The 27,780-nt window shown below is 42.6% G+C and overlaps 1 protein-coding gene across 3 annotated transcripts in view; it reads left to right on the forward strand.

The window, feature by feature from the left end:
- The first annotated feature begins 454 nt into the window (after positions 1 to 454).
- Positions 455 to 27,780, forward strand: part of PKNOX1 (PBX/knotted 1 homeobox 1) — a 49,472-nt gene continuing 22,146 nt past the window's right edge. Inside the window, exons 1-3 of one of the 3 annotated variants that reach the window (XM_030951095.1) lie at positions 455 to 572; positions 22,236 to 22,315; positions 26,510 to 26,611. In XM_030951095.1, coding sequence (XP_030806955.1) covers positions 26,561 to 26,611 — 51 coding nt within the window. In that variant the 5' untranslated portion in view covers positions 455 to 572; positions 22,236 to 22,315; positions 26,510 to 26,560. Of the gene's footprint in view, positions 573 to 1,491; positions 1,513 to 11,616; positions 11,678 to 22,235; positions 22,316 to 26,509; positions 26,612 to 27,780 lie in introns of those variants that run through there. The other 2 variants (XM_030951104.1, XM_030951087.1) reach the window with 2 other exon arrangements.

Genomic DNA, 27,780 nt, shown 5'->3' on the forward strand with positions numbered 1-27,780 from the left:
TCCTTCCTCTCTGAATAACTTCAGTATTTATCTCTAGAATCAATGGCTGCTTTCTTCTTGGAAAACCAGCATCTTTAAAGATCTCCAAAAGGACACCCCATTCCTCCCCCCTCTGCTTCCATCGCTGCAAATTTGAGATGACTATAAAAAAAGAGAACCAAAGAAAGAAATAATTGGGGGTTTCTTTTCCTTGGTGTTGGCTGCACTTTTACGATTGTGTTTTCTGAGCTTTTCCACGTAGCCCCAAGGAATGGGGAAGCTGTTTATTCGGACCTTAGGATTCCAGGTAATAGCTACAAGATTCCAGCTGCTGCTCGGGCCTCAGGCTCCGTGATCCTCACCGATTTATGCGCGCTGATGTTTAGAGATTTGGCAGCACTTCAAGCGAGCGGGTGAAAACAACGTGTTTATTCTAAGCTTTGCTCTTGCCCTTTGACTTGACAGCAGCTGTGCAAGTGGCCTGGCTGCTCCAGCCCTGCTCCTCCAGAGCATGGGAAAAGCAGGAGCAGCAGCAGGGAGACAGCTGGCTGGCTGCTGACTTAGAAAGGCATCATTGCGTCACGTCATGCTGGGTAAGTTATCTTTGCCATCAGAAGGGCCAGGATTTCCCCTTTTATTTTTCCTTTTTAAAAAAATTTTGTTCCTTTAAAAAAAATTTTTTTTTAAAATTTTCGGTGCTCCTCAAATTGCTGGCAGGGATTTGGTCATGTTGAGTAAAGTGTCCCATCTGTCAGAGGTAAAGTGGGTTTTCATCCTTGAAATGTAATGCTTTTCTGACCCTTTAAAAAAAAAGAACTTTGCTGGACTCCCTCTGAATCTGCTTAAATTGAATGGTTGGTTAACTTACTAGGATTTTAGGGTATTAGGGTCTTTCTCATATTTAATGTGTGGATTGTCTGAATGGAAACATTAAAGCCAACACAAGCAATAAAGATGGATTGCCAGTAAAATAAACAGTTTGGCCTCTGACTGCACAGAGGAAGCAGATCAAGTCAAGAAAACATTTCTTAAAAGTCACTTTTCTAACTGTAAGGCAATCCTAATGGCTGATTCTTACTTAAACCTACACTGTTTTCCAGTTTATTAATCCACACATTTAACTTGGTGTGAAAGTGGAAGTTAATTGACATTCTGCTTCCAAAGCAATCCTGCTGTTATGATGACCACCAAACTGCCACGTGAAATAGAGAGTAAAAGTGAATGGGAAGCAGTAGGGCTGCATTTCTGGGAATCCAAAGAGTCTGCAAATGATACAAATGAACAAACATGAAATCATATTGACGTGCATATGGATTGCTAGGAAAATTCTGGCTCTGGATGAACCTCATAGAGAATTTATGGTAACTTCTGTCATGCCAGACTTTCGCCTTGTCTCTTTAAAACTCTTATGGTGAAACTCAGGGAGAGGTATGCGTTGCCCAGTTTGCATTCAGTGTTGTAAAGTGTACATATGTAGAGGACTCAAAGGTAGGGAATCACATATGGGGCTCCACTGCTGAAGTCACCCAGCTGGTGAGTGCATTTTACACCTCTTTATGTGCAGCGGGCTCAGCAGGTTGCACGAGGAATGCAATGTCCTGGAGGGCTGACTTCATAATTTGTGGCTGTGGATATATTTCCTTCATGAAACCACATTTATGTTTCTTTATTGTCGTTATTATTTTAAAGGATTTCAACTACTCACAACTCCAGTTTCTTTTTCCACAATCCTTGCTCCTCTGTCTTTGGTATTCTGATATTTTAGATTTCAAATGGCTTGGCTGTGGTGTTGAGGATCAGGTTGCTGGCTGGAGACATCTGGATGGGTCTGAGATCTGTGCATATCATAATCAGATCTCTTCACTCTACATTTTGAGTCCATGTTCTCATTCTTGCTCTGCATTTCTCGTTGCTTTGTATCCTCTCCGTTTGTATGCGGTCTCATGCAATTATATAAAAATGGTTTCCTTATGCATGGTATGAGTTTTTACAGCTTTGCATTCACTTTCTTTCTTTCTTTCCATCATTTCATGGTTAAATAGGTAGAAAAGTTAGGTAATATGTACACAGGGACTGCTCCACCAGACTGGAGCTCTGAGTATCTCTGTTACCACGTGCTGCAGCCAAAGAAGTTTACAGCATGCAGAGGGAAAAGGTTATTGTTAGTGTAACTGAATAAGTATTAGGGTTAATATATAATGTATAGGTCTATGTAATGGATAGTTTTTATTCATCATAAAATGTTCAAATGACTTGCAGATGTCTGACTGCTGCAGCTGTTGCAGACCTTGTAATGGCATTAGGCTCTGACTCAGAGAGCAGCTCCTTTGCCAAGAGATTCTGGCAGTGGCTGCAGCTGTGATATTCCCATTGAAAAAAGGACTGTCAGCAGTGGAGGTGGTGATACAAAACGGAACAGGAGCATGAGAAAGGGGCAAGGCTGGCTCTAGGTATGACAGGAAAATGGAGGCTCTGAAAGTTTCCATTTTTCCATGTTTAACTGCCTCAGTAAGGTCCTACCACTGCACTGACCAGGGAAGCAGCTGGAATTTATAGTCATCACAGATTCTGGCTGCATGCAGCTTGTGTTACACTAACTGGGGGAGGAAAACACAAAACACCAAACCTTTGATAATGTAAAACTTTGTTCCCAAGTTTTCAAAAAGAAAGAATGTCCCTAAAAGCAGACAGGATTGAATCTCACTGTGCAGTCTGTTGCACAAACTGGAGCATGGGAGCTCAGCTGCTTACTGCCTGTGGAGACTGTGGAGTCAGGGAATATCTTCCTTGGCAGCCAAAGGAATGCCAGCATCCTGAAAAAGCACTGAGGAAAAAAAAATCAGCTAAATGTCTCATGATTTTTTCCCTGTATCTGTAAAGAAAATAATGAAGACTGACATGAAAAGTAGGCACGCGTTTTATATGTGGGATGTTGTACTGAGACAAACAAGCTGGGTTTGAAACAGCTTTTTGATTCCTGTGTGACTGGAAAAGCAAAAGCATGACCATTTTTAGAAGAGAATTGGAGAAGGCAGTGCAAAACAAAAGCACAATTTTGACTGGGTTTGTTGATAGTTGTCAGAAAGTAGAACTGAGGGAAGCAAACCCTGGAGGCAGCTGAACTGTAAATCCCTGAAATGGGGAGGGGGCAGAGCAAGAGTCACCTCTCAATGAAGGGTGGATTTCATTGCTGCCTTTTCTGTTAATTTAAACTACTTCTGGAGAGCAGGGTTTACTCATGAAATGGCCTGCAGTGCTGGCCCTGCCCTATGAACCTGCAAAGCCAGAAGCAGAATTGTTTCTGGCACCTTTTGAAGGGTCTCTGCTGATTCCAGTGCAGTCTCTCTGCCCATGATCAATGCTGTATTTATGACAGTAAAGCTATCGAAATATACTGGGTGACCTAATTGTGGCTTTCCAGTACCTGAAGGGACCCTACAAGAGAGCTGCAGAGGGACTTTTTACAAAGGTCTGGAGTGACAGGACAAGGGAGAATGGCTTCACACTGACAGAGAGTAAATTTAGACTGGATATTGGGAAGAAATTCTCCCCTGTGAGGGTGGTGAGGCCCTGGCACAGGTTGCCCAGAGAAGCTGTGGCTACCCCATCTCTGGAAGTGTTCAAAACCAGATTCAGTGGAGCTCTGAGCAACCTGGTCTAGTGGAAGGTGTCCCTGCCCATGGCAGGGGAGTGAAACAAGAGGATCTTTGAGGTTCCCTTCCAACCCCCACCATTCTGGGATTCTTTATTTCTTTGAAAATATACAGATTATTAGAAAAGAGATGCAGTCTACATGAACTTCACTTACTAGATTTAAAAAAGAAAAATCTTACCCATGTGACTTATTCCTTACATGAGTAAAAGGGAATGAGTTGCTAACAGCTCTCCTCTCCAGGGCTGCATTGCCTGGAGCTGTGAGCTGGGACCGCAAGAATCCCACCATGTCCCTAAGAGCATTGTCCAACGGCTTCTTGAGCTCTGTCAGGCTTGGGGATGTGACCACTGCCCAGAAGAGCCTGTTCCAATTCCCAAGCAGTCTCTGGGTGAAAAGCTTTTTCCTGACATCCAACCTAAACATCCCCTCGAAGAGCATTGTTTTGTTGTTTTCTGTGCTGGTCAATGAATAAATGTTGTGTGTGGTGAGGAAGAATCCCAGTGCTGGATGGGCACAGCTCCTGTCCCAGGAGGCCCTACAGCCGTGGTGTGGGCTGTGGGGTCTGTGGGGTTTTGTGCACCCCTTCTGTGGGAGAAGGCTTAAATCTCTCTGACCTGCTCTGGGAAATGAACAGGATGCTGCCAACTGAAAAGGGCTGAGAAGTCACTGCCCAGTTTGGTGGTCCGTGGGGGAGCTGGGTCTGTAGCTGCAGGCATTGCAGAGCTTTGGGAGGATGCCATGCACAAAGCATCTCTGTGCTGCCCATCCCCAGCCCGGGCCTGAATGGGCCACTCTTCCTCAGAGGAAGAAGCAGAGCCTGGCAGGGATTCAAGCCCGGATCCCAGAAGCAGCACTGCCTTGCTGGCAGAGCATTCAGCCTCAAGCCAATTTGCCTCCCAGCCCACCAGCTAACCCAGGCACAGCCTGAGGTTGGTATTTCTTCAGCTGCTTCCAGATCCAAAGCTATTTCATGCAGAGCCAGTATGGGGATCTCTGTACCTTACTGCTCTGCAAGGTGTTGACACAGCCTTTCTTTCCTAGAATGTTTTCTTATCAGTAAATCTTAGAAAAACTGTCTAGAAATTCTCTTGTATCTCCTCTTTCTTGTGAGGAAAGGCTGACTTGGGTAACCTGACTCCAGGAGAGACTTAATTGGCAGGCAAAAGGACATTGTAGAATTGCAATCTGTTCAAAAATGGGAATAAAGGAATTAATGGAGGAGAGAAGTCTGTCACTGGCCATTGAATATGATGGTCTGATTGCAACTTCTGAGCAAGCTGTGCCAGGGGAGGTTCAGGTTGGACATCAGGAAGAATTTCTTCATGGAAAGGGCTGCCAAGCATTGCAAGGGGCTGCCAGGGAGGTGTTGGAGTCCCCATCCCTGGGGGTGTTCAAGAAACATCTGGATGTAGCACTCAGTGCTTTGCTCTGGCTGACAAGAGGGAGATCCATAAAGGTGGAACTTGATGATCTTGGAGGTCTTTTCCAACCTAAATGCCTGTGTTGTCCTTGTACCCAGATGACAGAAGCCCCTTGTGAGGAAGAGCCTGAAAAAATTAATGGGAATGCTGCCCCAAACATAACCCATCAGCTGATCCAGAGCCTGCTCCAGAGGCCTGGCTGTCCCAAAGCTCTGGGCTTCAGCCAGATGTGGTGGTAGGAATGTGTGTCAGCTCTGGGATGTCACTGTGGATGTGGGCCTGGAGGAGATGGTGGTAGGAATGTGTGTCAGCTCTGGGATGTCACTGTGGCCTGGAGGAGATGGTGGTAGGAATGTGTGTCAGCTCTGGGATGTCACTGTGGCCTGGAGGAGATGGTGGTAGGAATGTGTGTCAGCTCTGGGATGTCACTGTGGCCTGGAGGAGATGGTGCAAGTGCTCCAGGACCATCAGAGATGGGCTTGGCTACCTTCACCCCAGGGGAGGGGGTGTGTGGTAGTTTCCACAAATCCCACCTTGGCAGAGAGGAGAAGGGGAATGTTTGTGGAAGGCTCCTGCCCTTGGCATTTCCTATTTGCTTTCAGCTCTGTGCAGACGTCTGTGAGGGGCTCAGCTTTGCTTCTGCCTTGTGCTGGGAGCTCAGGTGCCTGACTAGACAGTTGCATTAGGCAGCAAAGCACCTAATCCTCACTGAAGGCCACCTAATCCTCTCAGCTTAATGGCCTTCTGCTCCTTCAGATAGTCCCTTCTTTATTCCTTTTCCTCTTCCATCTCCACAAGAGCCAGCTCTGCTGGCTGGCCATTCTCATTCCTGGCTACCAACACCTCTCAGCCCTTCAGAGCTCCAAAATGCAGAAACCCATAAAAGCAGCTGGAATTAAATGAGTAATGGAGAGGGAACTCACGTCTCTATGGACTGAAGAAAGTGTTCTGTAGAGCAGTGTTTGAGAACCTTTCATTAGTGCTTCCTGGTCATTTTTGCTGCATTTCACTTTGCTGAATCCAAATCCTGCTCAAGCCAGTGGGAATTGTTCCACCAACTTCTGCAAGAGTTGGATCTAACCCCTGGTCTGAAAAGTAAAACTAGTCTCGCTGGTTTTCTTTTATTTCAGTTGGTTTCACTTTCTGCTTCTCAACTCCCAGAATAACATGAATGCATTCATAGTCCTCCATGGTGACATTCCTACAAAATATTCTCTTTTTATGTTTTTTGAAAAATAAAATGCGTATCAGCAATTCCACCTCTGTCCTTCTGACTCTGTTTTTTAACCCTGTTTTTTGGCCCCTTCCACCCTCCTGACCTTCTACACAGAGGTAAATAATATTTTTTTACATATAATTTTTTAAGTTATTTTTTAATTTACATAAAATATTTACACATTTTGGAAGAAACTTTGAACAGTAAAATACCCTTAGCTTTCGGCATCGATAAAAACAGACAGTTTGCCCTCAGAAAATAACTTGTTTGTAGTATCTCAAGTGGAAAAAAGATATGCTGGGTTGTGAAAGATGTTTGTTCCATCGCCATGAAACTCTTTGCACAGTTGCCAGGGCAAGACATGGCACACAGGGAGGTGACACTGGATTTCTACATCACAGCTCAATCTTCAGCTTTTAAGTGGAAGCTGTGCTTTTATTCCTAAAATAGCCATTTGTTCCAATTAACATCTTTCTGGTAGCAGAAAGGGAGCATTGAGTAGAGTATGGTGCTACAGAGCCCAGAGAAGGGAACATTATCTCTCAGAGCTCTGGGGGGTTGTCCTCCAGATCGCCCAAAATTCTTTCCAAGTAACGTGTTAAAATATTGGTAATGCAATGACTCAACCATATAAACAGATGGAGTGAGTAGTGTGCAGCCAGTGATTCAGCTAATGTACAGCTCTGGAAAATTCAAATTTGATTTAACATGAGGAGAAATATTGAATAAGACATTTCTAATTTTTCCTTTTGTTTGAGGAGGCTGTAAGTAGGTTGTTTTTTCTAGTGAACAGAGTAGAAAAACATAATCCCATAACAGCTGATTCAAAGGATGGCATCCCTGGTCCCTGCACAGAAACTCCTTGCAGCAGTGCTGCACTGCAGTGCCAGCTCTTGGTCCGAGCCCAAGTCCTGCTGTGGGACACGAGCTCCTAATTTCTCCAGAGGGAGTGTTCCCAGCCGAGTTACACAGATCTCCATGATCTAGTTCAAGCAAGAGCTGTTATTTAGACTGAGTTAACTCATTAATTTCGGCTTTAAGATCTTAAAAGCTGTATCCACCATAAAGTAAATCACACATTTTTTCCAGGCTCCTCCTGTACCACGTAAAGTTGTGGCTGCAGCTGTGAATGTGCTGTGCCTGCAAACAGGCACACCAAGGCTGCTCTTGGGAATGCTCTCCAAACAGCCAGAGGACATCTAAGCTGTTGCCATGTCTTACTACATCCTTTTATTCTCTTGGAATGACGAAAGGAGAAACTGGTTTTCTGCAGAGGCCTCCCATTGTCAGGAGATCAACACTTAAAAACTCACCTGATTTTCATGGAAATCTGGGGGGAACCCTGTTCTCTTTAGAGTATTCCAGTCTTATCACTGCAATTGCAGGCTTTATTCCACAAGTTATGAGTACAGATTACTGCCACCTGCATGGAAGCCCATCCCTTCACATTTATGTAAATGTTGCCTTTGAAAGCTTGATTATGAAAGAGTTGCCAGTACACAGTCGAGAGGCACGAGAAGTGACCTGAACAGGTTAAATGCAGGTGAATGTTATGTTTTGCACACAGTTGTAATATTCATAACGTGGTAATTGCTGAAGGATGTCAGAGTAAGCTTAATTCCTCTAGCAGTTGTATGTAGGATAAAGTTTTGCCCCCACAATACACTTACACAATTCTACTGTGCCTAAATAGATTCTGAAAGCGTATTTAAGAGAAGAGATTTGGGAAAGTGTTTGTCTCATTTGATGAGGCAGGACCTTAGCAGCTCAGTGTGTGCAATTATTTGTGCCAGCTGTGAGGAGTGCTCTTATATATTGTGGACTGTTCTGAGTAGTCAGGTAAGGTCCTGACCCCACAAACCTATCTGGGCATGCTTGAAATAACAAGCTAGACTTAAGAATTCCATTTAATATGTACAATGTGAAGAAGGTAACAGGAGTTAGAGAACCTGAGTATTATTTGCTTGAATATTGTCAAACTCCATTTTTATGTACTTGTAATTTGCTATTACAAAGTATTAAAGGGACATTTCATTCACCCTGGCATTTTGCTTTTTTAGGAAGAAAAGCAGCCCTCTCACCACTGCATTGAAGTGAGTGTGCCCATACCAATGGGAGCTCTGAGCACAAAACCTCATCAGCTGTGTAATAATCCTTATAAGATTTGTAGTATGGAGAATTCCCTCAGGAGTGCTGTCTTCCATCCCATGGATTGGATCCTTGTTCTTTTGCAGAACTGATAAGGGACAGCACTGTTTGTTTGGACAATCAGAAACAGAAAGAAAAGGCTCCTGTACTTTCTGTTTCGTTTTGCTGGGATTTTTTGTTGTTTGCCTTTGGATCACTCATCTCAGTTACTTCTTCATTCTTTTTCCCGTGCTGCTCCTGTTTTCCAAGTTATCGGCTTCTCTCAAGGGTCCTGTAATTTTTAGAGCTTTTCTTAAATCTTCATCTCCTGCAGCCATTTCAGCTGTGATATTTTAAAAATTAAGCTTAACCTTTAAAAACTAAGCCTGCAGAAGCTGTATCAGAGATGACTGAAGACAAATTGAAAAGCAGGGACCTCTTGACAGTGAGTGGGATGAGAGCTTTCAGTGAGCTGGAAGTCACAAGTTTGATCAGGAGTGCATTTTAGGTTATTTTCTTGTGGGAATGAGGTTTATATGGTCATGTCATGTAGGCAGAGGTATATCTGAGGGTGTATCCATGTTATTTAATAATGTTTGAATCTACTGGCTTACTCCATACAGGATTAAATCTGACAGAATAATTTGGTTCCTGTGACTTTCATGAAAATAAGTTGTGGAGCAGGGAGGATGTATCATGTTCTCCCCTAATCATGGAAAATCTGCAGTGGGAACTTCTGGGCAACAGCATGCACTGGCTAAAGAGAAATCTTAAATAAATCAAAACTTTGGAAGAGATTTCAGTTAAAACTTGCACCTTACACCCTAAAGTTAACAAACCACGAGGCACAGACGTGTGGGGAACCAGGCTTTCTTCATTCCGATAACAAACTTTAATTTCAAGGGAGTTAAACATCTACTGAAATCACAAAAAGAGTAAGAGGCTGAGGAGAGTAATGGATGGAGTAACTTTAACTACAAAGGCGACCAAAACATGGGATTACTGGGGTGAGGGGGAAACAGCAGATGAGGAATTTCTACACCTGTTGTGCGTGAGGGGGGAGCTCAGGAATAGAAAGTGGCAGCCAGGAAGAGAAGGAAAAGCAAAAGGGAAGCAGGAGGAGAAAAGAAAATTCAAGTTGGGAAAGGCATCAAGAAAGGCTTTGAAGATCACTGGGAGGAGAGATTAAACAGAAACTAAATTAGTTTTAATTTAATCTGTTCGCTCTCAGAAGAAATCGGTGAACTCCCATCCAAAGAAGAGCAGGCGAGGCAGAGGAGAACAAAGGGGTTGCAGGGAGAATCAAATTTGAAGAAGAGGCAGGTCTGGACATGGCAAGCAGTTAATTTTAAGCACTGTTTAGTGAATGTGTCACTAATGAATGTGTCAGGGATAATGAGAGCTGAAACTTGTGGTAGAAGCAGCCAACCTGGCCACAGGAACTGCATGAGAGGTGCAGTTACACAGCACAGGAGCGGAAACAGAGACTCTCCTGTGAATGAGACAAACTAAGAGTTGGTTGGGTATTTTTTTTCCCTAATCTTGTTTAAATAAATCATTCCCATTAACACTGAGCCATGATTTACCCATCTGAGCACTGTGGATTAGCACAGCTCAGTTCCACCCTCTCTGCTTGGCGCAGAAGTTCCCTCTCTGCTCACAAACGCGATGTCCACATGGTTCTGAATGTGCAGGGGAAAATGGCAATGGAAAAGGAACCCCTGAGAAGGCTCCAGGCAGTCTGGCAAGGGGATGGAGCAACTGTTTTGTCAGTGGACAAATGGTGGCAGTGTGGACAGGGTGACAAGATTCCCGAAGCAACTGTGTTGGCCTGACACAGCAGTGACGTGCAGAGGACTGAGGGCAGACCTGGCTTGCAGGAACATTTAAGTAGCCGCTCCTATTGCCAAACTATTAGCCAGATCTTTAAAAAGTGGCCTGGCCCAGGAAAATGTTATGTAAAACAAAAAAAAAGCTAGCTGACTTGCTACTGTTAAACCACGGAGAGAGACATGGACCATGAAAAGACATAGGGTATTCCCAGTTTAATGGGAGCAGGATAATCAAGTAGATTCCCAGTGGTGGCTTTGCAGAGGGAGTACAAGACCTGAAAGCAAAAGTGCTTTGGGTTTAAACTGAGCTCCCTAAAATGAGATTTGCTTTTTATGCGGCACTTTCTTCCTCCCCTTGCTCTCTGCTCTCAAAGGCAGCGAGGTGGTGTGGGGATGATCCTTCAGAAGCCGTGAGAATGAGGAACAAGGTGGAGATGACAGATCCGTCACCTGTGACACGCATGACTCAAAGGCATTCCAGCCCTTTTGCACAGCAGAGTCACTTTTTAAATATCCCAACAGCAGAATGGCCAAGCCATAGGGCACCCGCCTGAAAGCACATTCCTGACACTTGTATAGGAATGCTTTGGGGAAAGGGGGAATATTTAAGAGCGGGAAGAAGCTGTGACAGCACTGGTTCCTCCCAAGTGGAGTTTCAGTAGAAAAAAACCCGTGTGTGGTCAGCATCTTTATTTCGGGGCATGGCAGGACCCGAGCAGCTCCTGATCCGCGGGCAGGAACCCGAGGCAGAGCGCAGGTCCGCCCTCACTCAGACCCCGCAGTTCGGGGGTTTGGGGAGAACAGAGGGGCGCAGCTTTGGGGTGGAAGGGTCGCAAGGCTCAGCCGGGCAGTCTGACCCCACACAGGCCGGAGGAGAAGTTCCGGGGACAGCCTGTGAGTAGCCTCCAGCGCGGCTCCCGCACTCGGGGCTCCCCTGTGGGCGGCTCCCGGGGGCACCCCACAAGGCATAGGGGCCCGCAGCTCCAACAGCCGAGGCAAGGGACTCCCCCAAGCCCGGGGAGCAGCACCCTGAGGCGACCCCAGGGCGAGCATCAAGCGCTGCCCGAGGGAACGCGGCACGAACCCGCCACACCGGCCGCCGCTTCTCTCCCCATGGCGGAGCCACTTGGTACCTCCCTCCTCCCCCCACCCCCAGCAGTGGTTTCATCCCCCGCCTCAGACACGGCGAGGGGCGTGGCCTCACCCTCCCGGTTTTCCCCGCCCTTCATCCATATTCATGAGGGAGAGACGGGCGGCCCCAATGCGGAGGGGCGGTGCACCCATGCCCCGCCCCCGAGCGATGAATATTGATGAGGCGCGCCGTGGCGTCGGGGGCGGCGCGGGCGGTGATTGGCCGGGCGCGGCGGCGCGCGGTGACGCGCGCGGCGGCGGTGCGGGTCCCGATTGCTGCAGCCGCTTGTCAGTGTGACGAAGATTGGCACCCGAGGTAAGCGCTGTCACTCAAACCCCGCTCCAGCCCCGCCGTCCATCACGGCGCGCCCGCCGCCCGGGCACGGCCGCACCGGGGAAGCGGCAGAGCGGCTGGGGAAGGGGCGAGCGGGGCGGCGGCGGCGGCGAGGGGAGAAAGGGGCACCCGCGCTCCGCCGCCGCTCGCACGGACCGGGGGGTTTAAGGGGCGGTGGCGGGCGCGGGGAGGGGAAGGAGGGGAAAAGCGGGGAGGGGTGTGGGGGGGGAGCGAAGCGAGGAAGGTTCTGGAACGGCCGCCGTGCGCCCGTTGTGTCCCGGCGGGGGCGCGCGCGGGGAGGGGACGCGGGAGCGCGCGCGGGTCCGCGCGGAGGAGGAGGAAGAGGAGGAGGAGGAGGAAGGAGATGGGGGCGATGGGATGGGGGGGGGGAAGCAGGCAGGGAAGGAGGGAGGGAAGGAGGGAGAGGAGGCGACGCGGTGCTTAAAGGGGCAGCGCCGTGCCGGCCGCTCCTCGGAGGCGGGGGGGAAACGGGGGGCGCTCCGGGGCCGCACCGCCGCAGCTGCTGCTGCTCCCCGCTCTCCTCCTCTCCGTGCTGCCATCCCGCTGCCCCTGCACACCTGCCCTGCCCGGGGGGAGGCGGAGATGTGCCCCGCTTCGGGGGACGTGTCCCGCTTCGGGGGATGCTCCCCCTGCCTCCCGGTCGCAGCGAGCGGAGCGCGGCCGGGGCGGTGTGCGCAGAGCCCGGCCGGGTTTGTCCCTCGTTCCCGGCTCCTTTTCGCTGTGACCCCGCCGCTCTCCCGGCTGGGCTGCGAGCTGACACCTTCCCCACAGGCAGGCCCGGGGCTGCCGGGTGTTTACGCGGCCGCAATTAGGAGCTGAGACTTGACACTGGCCAGAGGCCCTGCTGGGGATGTGTGTAAACAATAATAAATCAAGCGCTGGTTTTATCCCCGAGTGTTGCCTCGGTGAGCCGCGTGTCCCAGGTCTCATGGAGCAGCCCCTGGCTTTCCTTCGCTCCCACCACGCCGGAGTTGGTCAATTAACAATATTACAATATGAGTAGTTAACACGTTCCTGTGATAATTCTCTGTATAGTTTATTGCTATTTTTGAAAAATTTAATTTATTAACTATTTTCTTAAATGGTGATGTGTAGTGGAATTTTAGAGACCGGTCACCGTATTTGGTTATTTTTTAAATCTACTGCTGCTGAAGTTTTTAGTCCCATTTTGCAGTTTTGTCTCGGTAAATGGTGTGGTTTAGGGACGGAGAATCCCAGAATGGTTTGAGTTGGAAGGGACCTAAAAGCTCATCTTGTTCCAGCCCCCTGCCGTGGCAGGGACACCTTCCACTATCCCAGGCTGCTCCCAGCCCCAATGTCCAACCTGGCCTTGGACACTTCTAGGGATGGGGCAGTAAATAATTTATTCCAAATGCAAGACACTATATCTGCTATGAAACTCTTAAAAGTGAATAAATTGCTCGTTTGTTGGCGCTTTTTTTTTTTCCGCACTTGCACTTGAGTGCTGCCCAGGCAAGATTCATTTTTTTTTTGTCCTTGCCCCTCTTTGGAATAGGTTGTGTGCATTCCATTAAACAGATCCCAGGAACAGGGAACATGGCATTATGTTCTGGATGTTGGAAAACACTTGGGCCAAAATCCTGTGGAGGAAAACAAGAAGCTGTAGGTCACTCTCAAAGTATGCTAAATATCTCATTTATTTTTTTTTAATTAAAAAAAATCCTTTCTTAGTTTTTACAAAAAATTGCACATTTAGTTAGTTTATTTTATTCTTGAGCGTGCTCTTGCACAAAGTTTCATTAGTGTAGATTGTTTGATGAGGAGAATTGTAACAAGTGTGGCTTAGGATATGCACCCATCCTGCTGTTCTCCATAGTGTGCACACACTCACAGGTTGTTCCCTGTCCTCTGTGGGGTATAATTGTTCATGGGCTGTGGGATTGCATCCCTTTAGCTGTGTCTGTGTGGAGTGAGATGGCTTCTGCAGCTGGATGGAGCCCTGGTCAGTCCCTGTTAGCTCCATGTGTGAATTTTATGGATTACACTCAACCAGGAAACAAGATGTTGTGATTGTATCAGAAATCCATCCTTACATGGATTTCCAGGCTCTGCCATTGCTACAGTATCAAGCAACAGCAAATGCATTTTGAGTGCATTTTCTGTCAAGTAAAATTGCAGATTTATCCTTTTCTGAGTCTGTGTAATCACATATAAAATCATTACATTCAAATTTTCAAAAATTTCTGATGGAAAAAAATCTCCTAAACATTCCACATATTCTATTCAAAATAATTCTAATTATTTTTCTCACGAATGTTTTATCTTCAGTTTATTTTATGAACTGTACAGTATATTTTTTTGACTGTCACCACTAGACATATTTTCTTGTCATCTCATAATTAAACTATCCACAGGTTTTACTGTGTTTTCTTTACATAACCTCCAGTTCAGTGGTGAAAGGCAGAGCTCAGTGTGCTGCAGTCACAGGGTAAAAAGGGAAAGTCACAGAGTAAAGTAGGGGCTGTTGTGCTGCACTGAGATTTTGGAGGCTCAGATCATTTCTCATTGATCCCTCCAGTGGATTTTGGCCATGCATTTTTTTAAAATGTGTTTTGCTGGGCTGAAATTTTTTCTTGTTACCATTTCCCATGTGCTGATAGAAAACACAAGAATTCTTCACATTTTAAGTACATTGTTGTTGTTATTAGGGTTGGTGGGGATTTTGTTTTGTATTTGGAAATTTCACTTTGGCATGTAAAAAGTCAAGCTGGTATTAAGTACTTAGAGCCTTGATTTGTACTCTTTAATACAATCTGTAATATTTGGGTTAAATAAAAATAACATTTTAAAGCTAAATCCTTGCAGTCTTCCATGATACGACTGAAAGGAATTTAGAATGAATCAAATATAAATTTAATTCATTTTAAATGCTTTAGTCTTATAAAATGGTAAGTCTTCTGGAAGCTGTAATTTCTTCTTCAGAATTTTTCAACTGTATTTTTTCCAAGCTTTCCTGTATTTTTCTGTGCTGTAAATGCAGCGCTCTAATAAAGCCCTAATAATTCTGATTGCTACCACAGCAACTTTGGGAGTGTTCAGGATCAATTCAGTTTCCTGGAAAAGAGGAACTCTGGTGAAATGAAATGCTGTGTTAGTGGCCGAGGGTGACTGATCACAGAGCCACCACTGTGGCAGTGGAACTGCCTGTTCTAATGGCCATGTTAATGTCCTGAGAGGAGCAGTCCAAATTGTATTTCAGAATATTATGTCGTGGTCTGGCAGCCAAATGTTGCCTCTGCAAAACTGGCACATATGTGAAAGCTTACAGTAAAGCAGATTATTATTTTTATTTTGGTCTAAGTAAGACCAAATGCAATTTTTTTTGTGTGTGAAATTAAAAATGTTGCAAATGTTACTTCTCTTGCAGCAGCAGCAGCTGGTTACTTCACTTCTCACTTGTTCAAAGAGTCTGTAGGTTTAAAAATGAGAAGTCTCAGAGGGGTTTATTTTGCTACAGCTCAGTGCTGTACAAAATGTAAAACAACTTACTGCTCCTCTAAGCAAGAGGATTCCAAGAGCAAGGAGAAAAAGCTGCTGATGGAGTTCTTTCATTTGCTTACTTGATGCCAGATGTTGCCAAAATCTTTTACCCAGACCATTTTAGATGTCCCCAAGAGAAGAGTGAAATATTCACACTTGTGGCAGGTTCTTCACCTTGTTCGCTGAGGTGCTTTCATGGCAGAACTGTGGAACATGGAATTCATCAGGTAGATCAGGGGTGAGGTGAAAAATAAAATAATGGCACTATGGATCTGGAAATGCCAGTTTTGTTGTTATGGCACATTTTTATCAAGCTGCTGAGGGGCAGTAACTTGGTTCCCCTGCCAGCACTGAGGGGATCCCACATCATGCATGGCACTGGGAGGGAAATGTTGGTGTTAGAAATGGAAATAAAACTCAGATCTTGTTCTGGCATGGTTGGTTCTCATCCTGCACAGGAACACATTGTTTGGGGTTTGATGTGGCGGCTGCTCCAGGCCGTGGTGTTCTCATTTTTTAGTACCTAGGTGTACAAAAGAGGTATTTGCTGTTAAACCTGAGGGCTGTTAAAGTACACAGAGAGTCAAAAGGTGATTTTTGAAAATGGGAGCTGAGTGTGATGATCACAGACTGTCCCTCACCCTGCTGTGCCCAGGGATCTGTAGCTCTTTTCTGCAGCTGATGGGAAATTCAAGCAAAAAGTAGAATATGGCAGCTTACTTCTGGTATACTGAAAGAGGCATCTATTTCTTTTAAACCTCCAAATTCCAATTTTTATTTTATTGTGAGGTTTTGGAATTGCCTGTGTTTTTTCTTGATAGCAGAAGAAGCTAGGAAGTGTGGCTGTACTTCACATCCTGCTTGGCTTTTTATGAGTTACATAGCAAACAAAGCAAAGGGAAAAGGATATTATCATACTTGCTGAAAAATAAAGTCCAAGCCTTTTATATTCCAAGGAAACAGAGGCAATTAAAGAACAGAAATTGCATCTTTACATGTTTTTGACACGCCTAGAGAACAGGGGCATGAAAATGTGTGTGCTCTGTTGTATGATTTTGTAACTAAAGAACTTCTGGGTCAGTCTGTGATCACTTAATTTATGTTTTATGTGGTCTAGACCATGATAGTAGTAATACTAGAAGGAAGATTCCCTGGTTACCTTTATTATTATTATTGTTATTTTGAGGTGTTGGTTTCAGTAGCTTAATTCTTATTCCTACTGAAATTGGCCATGATGAATATGTTTGAGCAGGGTTATTCTGCCAACTTAAAAATGACTCAGCATCTTGAGAATGACTCTAAGTAAATATGTTCATTTATAAGAAAGGCAGGATTCTTCTTATTTAAGAGCATATCAGCAGCTGAGTTGTGGATTTTAGTGTTGCAGAGGGGAAAGGATCATAAGCACTCACATGGAGCATTTGGCTGTTCTTTGAGAGCCTTCAACAGACCAAAACCTCTTGGAAAACCTGCTTTATATGATACTGGGCAAATATTTATTATCGAAATTACCTGAATATTCTGTGAGTGTCTTCCTGTCTGTTGGTCCTTGCATGTCACCTGCCTGTGCAGGCATCACCTGCACCAAGCAGTTCAGCACAATGCAGCTCACAGCAGCAAGTGATGGGTAAGTTTAATTCTAAATTGTGGTTTTTTTACCCCAGAACACTTAGGCAGCAGTCATAACTCCTGGGAGGATGGAGACTTGTGTTTAGGAGAGGTGGGAAACAAGAGTGGAGCAGGAAAGGAAGAGTTTTTATTTCATCCTCATTGGAAAAAGAAAATAACAGTTCATTTTAAACCTAAACTTGGTGGCAAAACAAAATTAGTTGTTCAGGTTGGACCAAATGTTGGAGTCAGAACAGGGAAGATTCTGGAAAACTTTGTGATGGGTTGGAATTGGATTTCACAGAGGGTTGCAGAGCCAGGATTTTCTGTCATTTTGGGGTTTTTGGTGTCACTTTCGGGTCCAAGTTAATGCTTGATTCATTAATGGGGTTGTTATTCCAGAAATCATTAAAGATATAAAAATTAAATAATGGTAAGGGAACATCTTGATCTTGATGAATTGTTTAAATGCCAAAAATGTATAGAGGGCATTTTCTTATCCATTCAACATCCAAAGGCCGTTTAAAATGCATTTATTATTTAAATGAAAACTCCTATTCACCCTTCAACTGTACTTCAATAGCATCAGGAATTCACCCCTTCATAGAATAATTGGAAACTTTTATGGTTTTATAATAAAAAGGTTGAAAAACATAACATATGCTTACACAAACTGCTCACATTGTAAAGTATTCAATAGCAATAAAGGCAGAGAGACTGGTGGCTATTCTGTTTCTTCCTTATGAAACCACAAAGTATAAACACAAAAAGATTCATTTCAGTCATAGTTTATTGGGTGCTGATGCAAATCATGATTAAAATAGGATTTCCTCTTTCTTTCGTTTAATTTGCCTGGAAGGAGATGGTTCCATGAGTGTCTCCAAAATTAAGAAATTTGGGATGTGCTCATGTGGATACTCCAAAGGCTTCAGTGGCAGAGGGATGGATTTGTCTAGGGCATAAGCAACCCTATCCATGTGGGGAATGCCTGAGAAATGATGAGGCTGGTAGAGTTCTCACCTTTTTTTTTTTTTTTTTTTGTTTATTGAGTTGTTTTTGTCTTTTTTAAATGAAATGTGGTTTGAAAAAGTGATTAAATATCAGTAAGCAGGAGCTGTGCAGGATCAGTTCCAGCTGTGGAAGTGCTGATACACATCCTCTGGGATGTAAGGAGTGTTTGAAGTCTTTCCAATGCCACCCTCCTGTCACAAGAGCAGCAAGGCAGATGTGGCTCCATCTTCCTGATTTTTGGGTCCACTATGTTCTGAAAGCACATTGGGTAAAAACTGAGGGCAAAACTCCTTCTCTGTCCTGTAACTATAAATATGTGTGAGGATTCATGATGTGAGTGTGAGGATTCTCATGCTGGACCCATAAAGCCCTTCTGTGTGTAGTGTTAAGAATACAGAAAAAAAAAAGGAATCTTCATTTATTATGTGAATATTGATGATGGATGAGAGTGATGGGAAATATTTTTGCTCCCTCAAACCCTAATCCCTCAAGAGTCTTGGAACAATTAATGAGGGAGGTTTGCTTTCCCCCAAGTTTTGTTTTTCTCTTGCCAAAATTGCTGTTTAGTCCCCTAAATTCCTTACTATTACTTTATGGGGCTAATAAAGCAGGGTCAAATTACAGTGTGAATTGGGTAGGAGAAATGAGATGCTGCAGGAAGTTCCTTGAATTTGAGGATCTTTCCATAGTCAGAAGAATGAGGATTCTATTTTGCAGAAGGTAGGAGAGCAACCTGAGGATTTCCTTCCAGAATTCCAAGAGCTGCCTGGGGGCAGGATACCTGGCATACATCATTTTATGAGTTTATGACTTCAGAAACAGTAATTTCTAAATTAAGGATTGGATAGAATTCCTCATCTTTCTCATCCTAGTTAAGAAGGACTGTGGTAAATTGGTGATGACATGGAATCAGGAATGTGGCCCATGATTTTGCACCTTTCCCTGGAAATATGCTGGTGTACACACCAAGGATGTGTGCAGAATCAGGATCTGGAGTTCTTCACAAGGCCCAGATCCCCTCAGTTTTATTTCTGTTGTGCCTGGAGAAATTACTATGATCTATGCATCCTTAATATTCATTTTATCAGTTAACAGCATATGCAATTTTAGCTTATAAACTGGCACATTTTTAATATTTTTTTTTTAATTTGGTACTTGCAAATAGTAGAATATATAGAATTAAATGTTCCAAAAGCAGAGTTTAAACAAAGAGTGAGTTGCTAAAGGAACACAAATCTTGCAATGAGATGGTTTGTTGTGGGTCATGCTGTGTGACAGTGTGTGGTGGTGCTTGGGAGGTGGCCTGTGGTATGAATATTTTGTATGGATTGTTAAGATCTGAGATGGAGGGATATGAAAAGAGGATGCTAGGAAAGATTAATGGGACAACAAAGCAGTGGATGCACTGTTGGAGAGGCCTTGCTGAATAAAGTCACTAATATATAGCATCTATGTTCAAAATCTTACATGTAAAGAAAGGTTGATGGTAGCTTGGAGTGTAGCCTGTATTTCTGCAGAAATTCAACTTTAGTTGTGGATTTTAATTTATTTTTAATTTTCCATTTCTTAAAAGTATAATTTGCATTCATTTTTTTAATGTAATCTCATATTCATCAAGATTAACATATAAATAACTCTATTGCACCATCAAACAATAAAGGGAACAAAGTGACACAAAATAAATCTCATTTTACTGCAGCCCAAAATTGGTTTTGTGGCTTTTTAGGGCTTGACTCCCAGGGCAATTGACAGCATAGCTGTTGTAGAGTAACTGAGTGGCTGTATCTGTGTGATGGAACTCCCTGAGGCTGGTATTATGTTCCTGAACAGGAACATTGTCTTTCTTAAAAGTATAATATTCTAAATAATGACTGTACTTTTTAAGTACATGAGACAGAGGAAATGGAAGCCACCTTGGTGCTGAATGAGGAGAATATTCTCACTGAGCACATTTTTAATAAACTTGTCTGCATCAACTTCATATTGATTTGTTTGTCTTAATTTCTGTGGATGACTCTGCGTGGGCAGGTCAGTGGAGATGGAAAGGAGCTGCAGCAAAGGTGGAATGAATCCTGGATTTTGGCATGTGTGCTCTACTTACTGCTTCATTATTTGAATCAATTATTGCTATCATTATTTGAATCTATAAAAATACATGGATCTTAATGTCTGCTCATATTTGTTCATGTGAATGTGCTCACAGGTCTTTGCTTCCTGTGATCTGAAATGCAGAATGAGAGGGTGACTCAAACAAAGGCTCTTCAGTGCTTGAATGAACAAGTTCCTATTTGGCTTTGTAGTTAAAACCTCAGTGCTGATTCACTTTCTCAGAGACAAAGCGAGTTGCCCTTTGTTTTGGTTTCATAGTTAGGTATTTTTATTTTGATGGCATATAGCAAGTCCAGGTGAAGACTCCACAGTGCCTGGGTGTTGTCTCCACCCTGTAACAGGTGTATCTGCTCCCTCTTCCTTTTCCCACTGAAATGTGCAAGAACACATCATCATCTGCAAGCTCAGACTTTCCTGTCTGATATGTTTTAGGGTTTAGCAGTATTAAATGTTGTCCAGTGTCTCTTTGAAATGGGCAATATCACTGCAACATCCTCTGGCTCCTCCTCAGTCACATCCTTCCCTCTGCAGCATCTTTCACCCAGACCTGCATTTCTTTAGCACCTCTTTGTTCCTGCCCTGGATATCTCATAAGCTGCCTAGAAATTTGCTTTTTCCAGAGTTTCAGCTGAGGGCTTTACAGGCAAGGGCTACTTCTTCATACACTGAATGTTGTGTGACCACATCTGGCAGCAGTTCTTGGCTGCAGTTATTTCTGAATGCAGGAGCAGGATTTTCAGGTTTTCAGTAGTCCTCCTTAAGTCTGAGCAGAGACAAGGAATGGATAATTCATCTATTTATCTGTCCTGATTTATCTGTCAATGACCTCTGTTCTGAAGATGCCATTAACAGTGAGAAGTCTTTTATTTGAAAGTAGCCTGTAGATTGAAGTGAGAATGAGTACCAAAATGCATGGCATGTGAAGAAGGGAGTTAAGAGGGTTACACTGTCCTCAGAACAGAATTAAGAAGCTGCAAAAATGAGAGAAGCCCATTTTCTGAAGACATAGATCTTTGACAGTTTAAGGAAAAGTGGTAAGAACTTTTAATGTGCCATCTGGTCCTTGAACCTTCAGGACCAGGTCTATCACTTTGGGCTGAAACTCCTTCTTGCTCAGTGTTCAATCTCTAACCAATGGCTGAAATTTAAACTGCCTTAAAGCTCCTCACATACCTTCCCTGCCCTGTTTAGAACCGGGTTTCATGAACCAGAAATGGCATCTAGATTGAGTGGCCCTTCACATTTTGTTTTTCTGTGAACTTGCCTGAAAAACATCGCTTCTTGGAAAACAACACGTGCATAAATTTGAATTAATTTAAAGATCAATTGAAAGACCAATTTCATCTTGCTTTCAAAAATGCTGGAGTTACTTCTCTCTAGTTCTTATTGTGAACTTTATCTGTGTGAGAAGCAGAGATAATCAGATTCAAGATCTCAGCTGTGTTTTAGCCATCATTTAATTTCTGGTGGCCTCTGTGCAACCTCAGTGTCTGGAACTTCTCCTGAGATGGTTTTTTAATGCTTTTCAGCAGTTGTGTTTTCTAAGTATGTTTTCACAATCTTTGCTACTTTGCTTTCACAATCCTTACTACTTTTTAAAAGTAGCTTCACTGTATCAAATTGGTCCCATTAAATGTAATTAAAGTAATTTTAAGTGGTAATTTTTGGAAAGCTTTTTAAAATGGCCAAATAATCCTGTAGCAGAACCTGTCCTCACAGAACACAAGATCCTAACAATGGCCCATTTCTAGCATCATGCTTTGATTTTATCATGGGTTGTATTCAAATGATGATGAAGGAGATTTAAATGGGGAGGAAAAAAATCTCTCACCTTTCTTGATTTCATGCTTAATTTTCACAACCGTGGTGAGTTACTCCTATTTGCATTTCATGGTGTTATTTTTGGGATGTGTCTTGTCTAGTCTTGGCAGACAGACACCAAGCCAAGGAGTAAAATATGAAAATTTAACAGTGAGGGAGTTATTATCCAAATGGAGCCTTCTGTTAGAGGTGTCAACAGAGACAAAGGTGAATGTAGAGAATGAATGGAATAAGATGAGAGAAAGATCAAATAATGGGATAAGAAGTTCAAGCGTGGGATGATGGGTGTGAATAGAGATTATTAACAATGCAAACATTTGCAAAACGTGCAAAAGAATTCCTGTCTGTTCATTAACACTTGATGAGGGAACCACATAATAAAACAATTTTTTTAAAAAATCATTTTGAGTCTTAGAATGCTTGTTCTAAGGTGTTATTTTCTTCTGACTGTTTCTCTGTTGGTTTTTAGATTTCTGTCTTCCACCTCGTACATAAGTGGGATCTCTGTGCTGGAACAAGATGATGTCTTGAACTCATTGAAGGAAAGGGGTGAGCAGCTTTCTCATGGCCAATATTTTATCTTCTTTAGAAAACAGCGTGCCCTGGAAATAAATATAATCCTGTATTGTGTTGAAAAGGAAGCCAGTTCTTTTTGCTTGTCACGTGTCAGAGAGAATTGATTTTTGTTTCTTTTTAACTTGCTGTGTGAATGTAAGCATCTAATGTTACATAGCAAGTACTAGGACTAAAGTTAAATAAGAATGAACAAAAAGCCCTGCTGAATGTGCCAGTCATGCATTTCTCTCTGAAGGACTTCAAAGAAACATGTATGGAGGAAAATGAGAAGGAATGATTACTTGTTAACAAGTCTGTTGGGTAGTTCCTTCACTACCCTAAGAGGGTTGGTGGTTCGGTCGTAGCCTGAAGCGTAGCTATTTATATCTCTTACAAACATCTGTTGTAGCTTGTATATGTTAAAAATGATACCACTGATCTCCAGCAGCTCACTTGTACCTTCTGTTAGCGTTACTGGGTGGTCCCTGTGCCCTTAATTATGAAGGAGTAAATGGAACAAGCCAGGAGTGGAGTGATGAATGTTAAGTGATCACTTTGTGTGTATGTCTCAGCTCACATTTAATCTCTTCACTTACATACTCAACTTGCACGAGCTCTCCACATTTCTAATTATGATTACCCCTCTTCATTTAGCTTCCTTTCTGCTTTACATTTTCCTTCGTACCTCATTTTATAAAAGGCTTCTCTTTTTTTTCCCCCCCTTTGCTTTATAGAACACGATCTTTAATGAATTCCCTTTCAGCACAGGTATCAGTGGAGTTTCTGATTGTAGGTCATGCATCAGCTTCCAGTTACATGACCTTAAGTTTTTCCTTGGGTTTTCTGCACACTTTACTTTCAACATAAATAGAATGAGAGTTAGTTATGTTCTGTGTGAAGCTGGCCAGCAGACTCAGCCTCAGGTTATTTTTGTTATTTGTAAGTCTTTGAATATAACACAAAAACCACACTTTCCCCTCTGCTCTCAATTTCTTTCACAGAGAATAATTGGCATGTTGAAAGCTAGGATGTCCAGAAGTCATATATATTCTTGGGTTCACCTCAGATACCCAAACAGTCTGTGTGCTGAGGTAGGTTGTGCTGGTTGGAGGTGGTCTGTGAGCTGAGGATGGACACACAGAGCAGGTCGGCCGAGAGCAGGGCTCATTGGAGATCACCACAACCGCTTCAGACCAAGTCAGCTGCTTTCCATCACAGCCACCTTCAGCAGGGAGAGGCCTGAACCAGCCTGCCTGACTCGGTGTAAAAGGCATCAGAAACATCCAGGTGTTGTGTGAGCTCGGTGGAGGAGCTGTGTTAGTAATTAGCTGTGGCAGTGATAAACATCTGGGAGCGATAGCAGCCTGAGCATCTGCTGGGGCTGTGCCTGCTAACGAGCCCTGGTGCTGCATCCCAAATTGAGGCCATGAAAACCAAATCTGTAAATACCTTCTCAGTTACTTTTCTTAAAGTTTAACTCGCTTTGTTTCTTGCCTCTACTGAGTAATGAGGAAATGTTTCTTTTTAGTGAACAGAAGTAATTCCTCAGTTAATTGCCTCGATTTAAGAGTGTGATTAGCTCAATTTGTTCTTCTTGATTTGCAGGGGTTGTCTTCACTAAATCTCATCAGTTCCTATCTTGCCTAATAGCTTAATCTTTTTCTACTGTAATTATAATTCAGAGGGGAATCTCTTGTGGGAAATAAAGGAAATACCCTTGTAGAATTCTTTGCAGTCGTTCCCCTGGGAGAAAATATGGCCAAAGTCCTTCTAGATGCAATAATCTATGGATCTAGCTCAAAGCTGTGCACCTCCTTTCTTCTTTTGTGCAGCCTGAGGGCCTTCCAGATGTGGAACGTCTCTTCATTATGGAAATCTGGAAGGAGGGGTTAGTCCAGCTCGTCTTGTTCTTCAAAAATTCTTGCCATGTCCTACTGTCTTTATCAATTTACATGTCTTATCTTTGTGGCCTCCCTCTCCAGGTTTTTCTTCATGCCACAAATATGATCTTACATCCCTGTGAACTCTTAAGACTTTCTTCCTCTTCTACAACTTGTACTTTTATTTTCTCATTTTTGCCTAAGAATTTCATATTTCTCCCACAGTTAAACAATTTCTTCAGCAGTGTTTTCTGTGGGGCTTAGCTTTAAAATAATCATTAAATAGTGTTTGCTCTTTCTTTGTTTAGCATTTCAACTGTTCTGCTTTTATTTTGAGGGTAGCCTGGTCCATGCTTTGGATGTCACAGTCATAAATTAAATGTATGTCTTTTGAGAAGGAAGAAAAGCAGCATTTTCTATGTGTCTGTTCACTCTATCAATACAGACAGGCACTTGCATTGGCTGTCAGCTGCCATTTATGAAAGAAAATAAATGTTTTAACATCAGACAAATGCTTACAGGGCTGATGCTTCAGAATGTGCTCCCTTAAAGGATTTTGAGAGGGGTCTCACTTATTGTGGCGAATGCTGATTTAGCTTTTAACACTAAATGATTTGTAACTGTAAAAAAAAAATAAAATCTGAAGTACTTCAATCAATGAGTGCACTTTGGTTGTTCCATTTGTATTTTTAATTTGGTGGAGAAATCAGTAATGTTTTTGGAGTTTCAAAGAAAGAATACTGATGTTCTGTAAAAACAGATATAACCTAGTTTTTAGAGGAAACCAAGCTTACATCATCTTGGGGAAGTTCTCTGGTCTTTGAAGCTGTTTAAAAAAGATTTTAAAAATTGCACTCATATTTAGGAATTACACTGAGTGAATTTGATGCAAAGTGAGGCTTGAGGTTTCTCCTGAGGGGTTTGGTTTGTCTCTGTGCCTGAAACTGCTGTCAAAGAAGGGAACATTGAAATTTGTCCTGTGTTTGCAAAATGAAACACTCACTTGAGACTGTTATAATCTGCAGGGGAAAATATCCAGAAATGTAAAAATTGCTCTTAAAAATGGTCATATGCAGTAGTAGTATGCAATAAGGGAAGGACTTAAAATAGTTGAAAATCTTGTAGTGATTGAACACATTGAAAAAAAAATATTCTGTTTCAGATCTTAAAGTGGTGAAAATTTTAGAACTTGGTTCTTCAATACTGACATAAGTTAAAAAGAGCAGAAAGCCTGGAATTATTACCTGGATATAATGTTTTTCAAGACATGAGCTCTGACTTCTTTTTTAATATGGATTTTTTTAATAGTAGCTAAACATTAGAACTCCTATGTGTCAAGGGAAATTGACTTCTGTGTTAATAGTTACTGGTAATATCCTAATGAGTTACGTGATTTCAGTTGTAATGGCTGCAGATCTGACAAGAAAATGAAATGTGAACTAATAATTTGTTGGCTACACTCTGTCTGGTGGTGGTGCTTTGCTAATTTATTTTTTTTTAGTATGGTGTGTCTTAATTTAAAAATGTTTAACTCATCTAGGTACCAAACTCCAGCTAATGCCTAGAGAGAATAATTTGATGCATTTACTTATGTTTAAATCCTATTGTAATTAATATTTCCCAAAGTATCAAATGTCTCTGAAATTGAGACTTCTGAATTCCTAGGTCCCTTTTGAAACTTTATAATCACGTGGGCCCAATTGTTTAAAAATTGTTTGATATTGTTCCATTCTTTGTTGAACCTTAAATGACTTGGATGGCAAATTCCTGATGTCAGAAGTGATTTGAGGCTTGGTCTCTCACAGTAGTTTCAGCCTTGCTTTAGGATCTGGGATTCACACCCAAAAGTGAACACGGTATTCCTTAATAGTTTGCATTTGGTTCATCATTTTTAACTATTATTATTTCAGTTACAGTGATGCTCAGTGGGTTGGGAGCCTTTTCAAAACACAGAAATACAAACCTGCCCATTTCTAGATTTCCTGTATGACTTTAGAATGTCAGTTAAGTAGTGCAGAAATTAATGCTAAAGTTCAGTTTTGTTTGTGAGTATAAAAAAACCTCAGCCTCTCCTTAGAAATTTTACTTTACAATATAAAAAGAGACAACTAACTTTCTGCTTATAAAACCTGTTATATTTCCAAGCTGAATTTATTTGTTGTTTGAATTTGCATGTGGCTGTTGTTGTCAATAAACTCTCTGAGAGGTGTGCATAAATCTGAATTTCTACCTTTATTTTTTTCTTCACTCTTTCAAAGTGGATTCTAAGTGGCCACTTTTTTAACTGACTATTTGTTTTTCTTTAAAGACTATTTGTTCACACTTATGATGATTTGACACAATTAATGTCTCAATAACCATGATGGCAACACAGACATTAAGTATAGACAACTATCAAGATGGACAACAGGTAGGTGTGTTTTCCTTTCTCTAGGAACTAAATGCACTTAGGAAGAGGGGAAAAAAAATACTGACTTTGTCCTTAATGCCTGCTTTGGCATTGTTTAAGCTGGAATAATGAAACATAATCATGTATATCTGGTCATGTTTCTTTTTTGTACAACCTGCTCTGTAGTTTTGCACTTGACATTGCTAAATTAAAATGCTGTTAACTGGAGGCAATTCATGGGGTGGCCTCTACTCTGAAGACCAATTTTTCTGTTACTCTGTGTCAGCCCTAAGCTATAACTACAAGTACTTCTGTCAGCAGATGGCAACAATGGGGAACAGTCAGAAAAAAACCAGCAACTTTCCACATCTCCTATAAAATGTTCGTCTGAATGCAGTCACGTTTTAGATTTTTAGTTTTATTGTTTGTTTCTTTTATTGCAACTCTAATTTCTCTCTCTCCTCTCACCTGCTTTACATATTTGACTTTTTTCCCCCTGCAAATACCATCCTGTGGCAGTGAAAGTCAAATACATTTTTTTCTAAAGAACGGATTGGGAGAGAGCTTTTTCTTCCTATTTGTTGTGTATTTCAAGTTCTCAGTGTCCAAGGTAGACAGGTAATTCAGGTGCCTGCTGTTTTTCTAGTTTGGAAATGGCCCACAGAAAAAAACTTGCAGTTTTAAGTGAGCTGTTTCCTCCTCCTAGGGCAATAGAACCCTTACTGAGCACACTCTCTCCCTTCAAACTCTGCAGATTTATGGCCAACATTTATAATCACTTGTCTGAGTCATCCCCTTCTAATTTGCTCAATTTGCTCCTCCTTCCTGTCATTAACCAAGAAATTGGTCCATTGGTTACTTTTTTTTCTTTTTAAGCATTCTGGCCTGAAAATCATCTCTGCTTGCTGAGGGAGCTCTATGCAAGGCAGGCTTCTCTCTTGGGTGGGAGATGCTGAATTTTCTCAGTTTCTGATTTTTCTAGGAGATGGCTTGGCCCCATTAGGTAATAAAGCACAAACCTTTTGGTTCTCCCAAACTGTTAAAAATATAATAAATTTTTCTGCTGCTGTTTTGTGGAAATAAATGAAATTCTGTTAAAGTCAGGTTCTCTCACAGTTTCTGGAGTTGTCAGTTCTGGCTGCCAGGAGGTCCCTAGAACAGTGTCTGTCCTCTACCTGAGATAAAAGAGG

The sequence above is a fragment of the Camarhynchus parvulus genome, chromosome 1 (assembly GCF_901933205.1).
Source record: "Camarhynchus parvulus chromosome 1, STF_HiC, whole genome shotgun sequence".
NCBI lineage: Eukaryota > Metazoa > Chordata > Aves > Passeriformes > Thraupidae > Camarhynchus > Camarhynchus parvulus.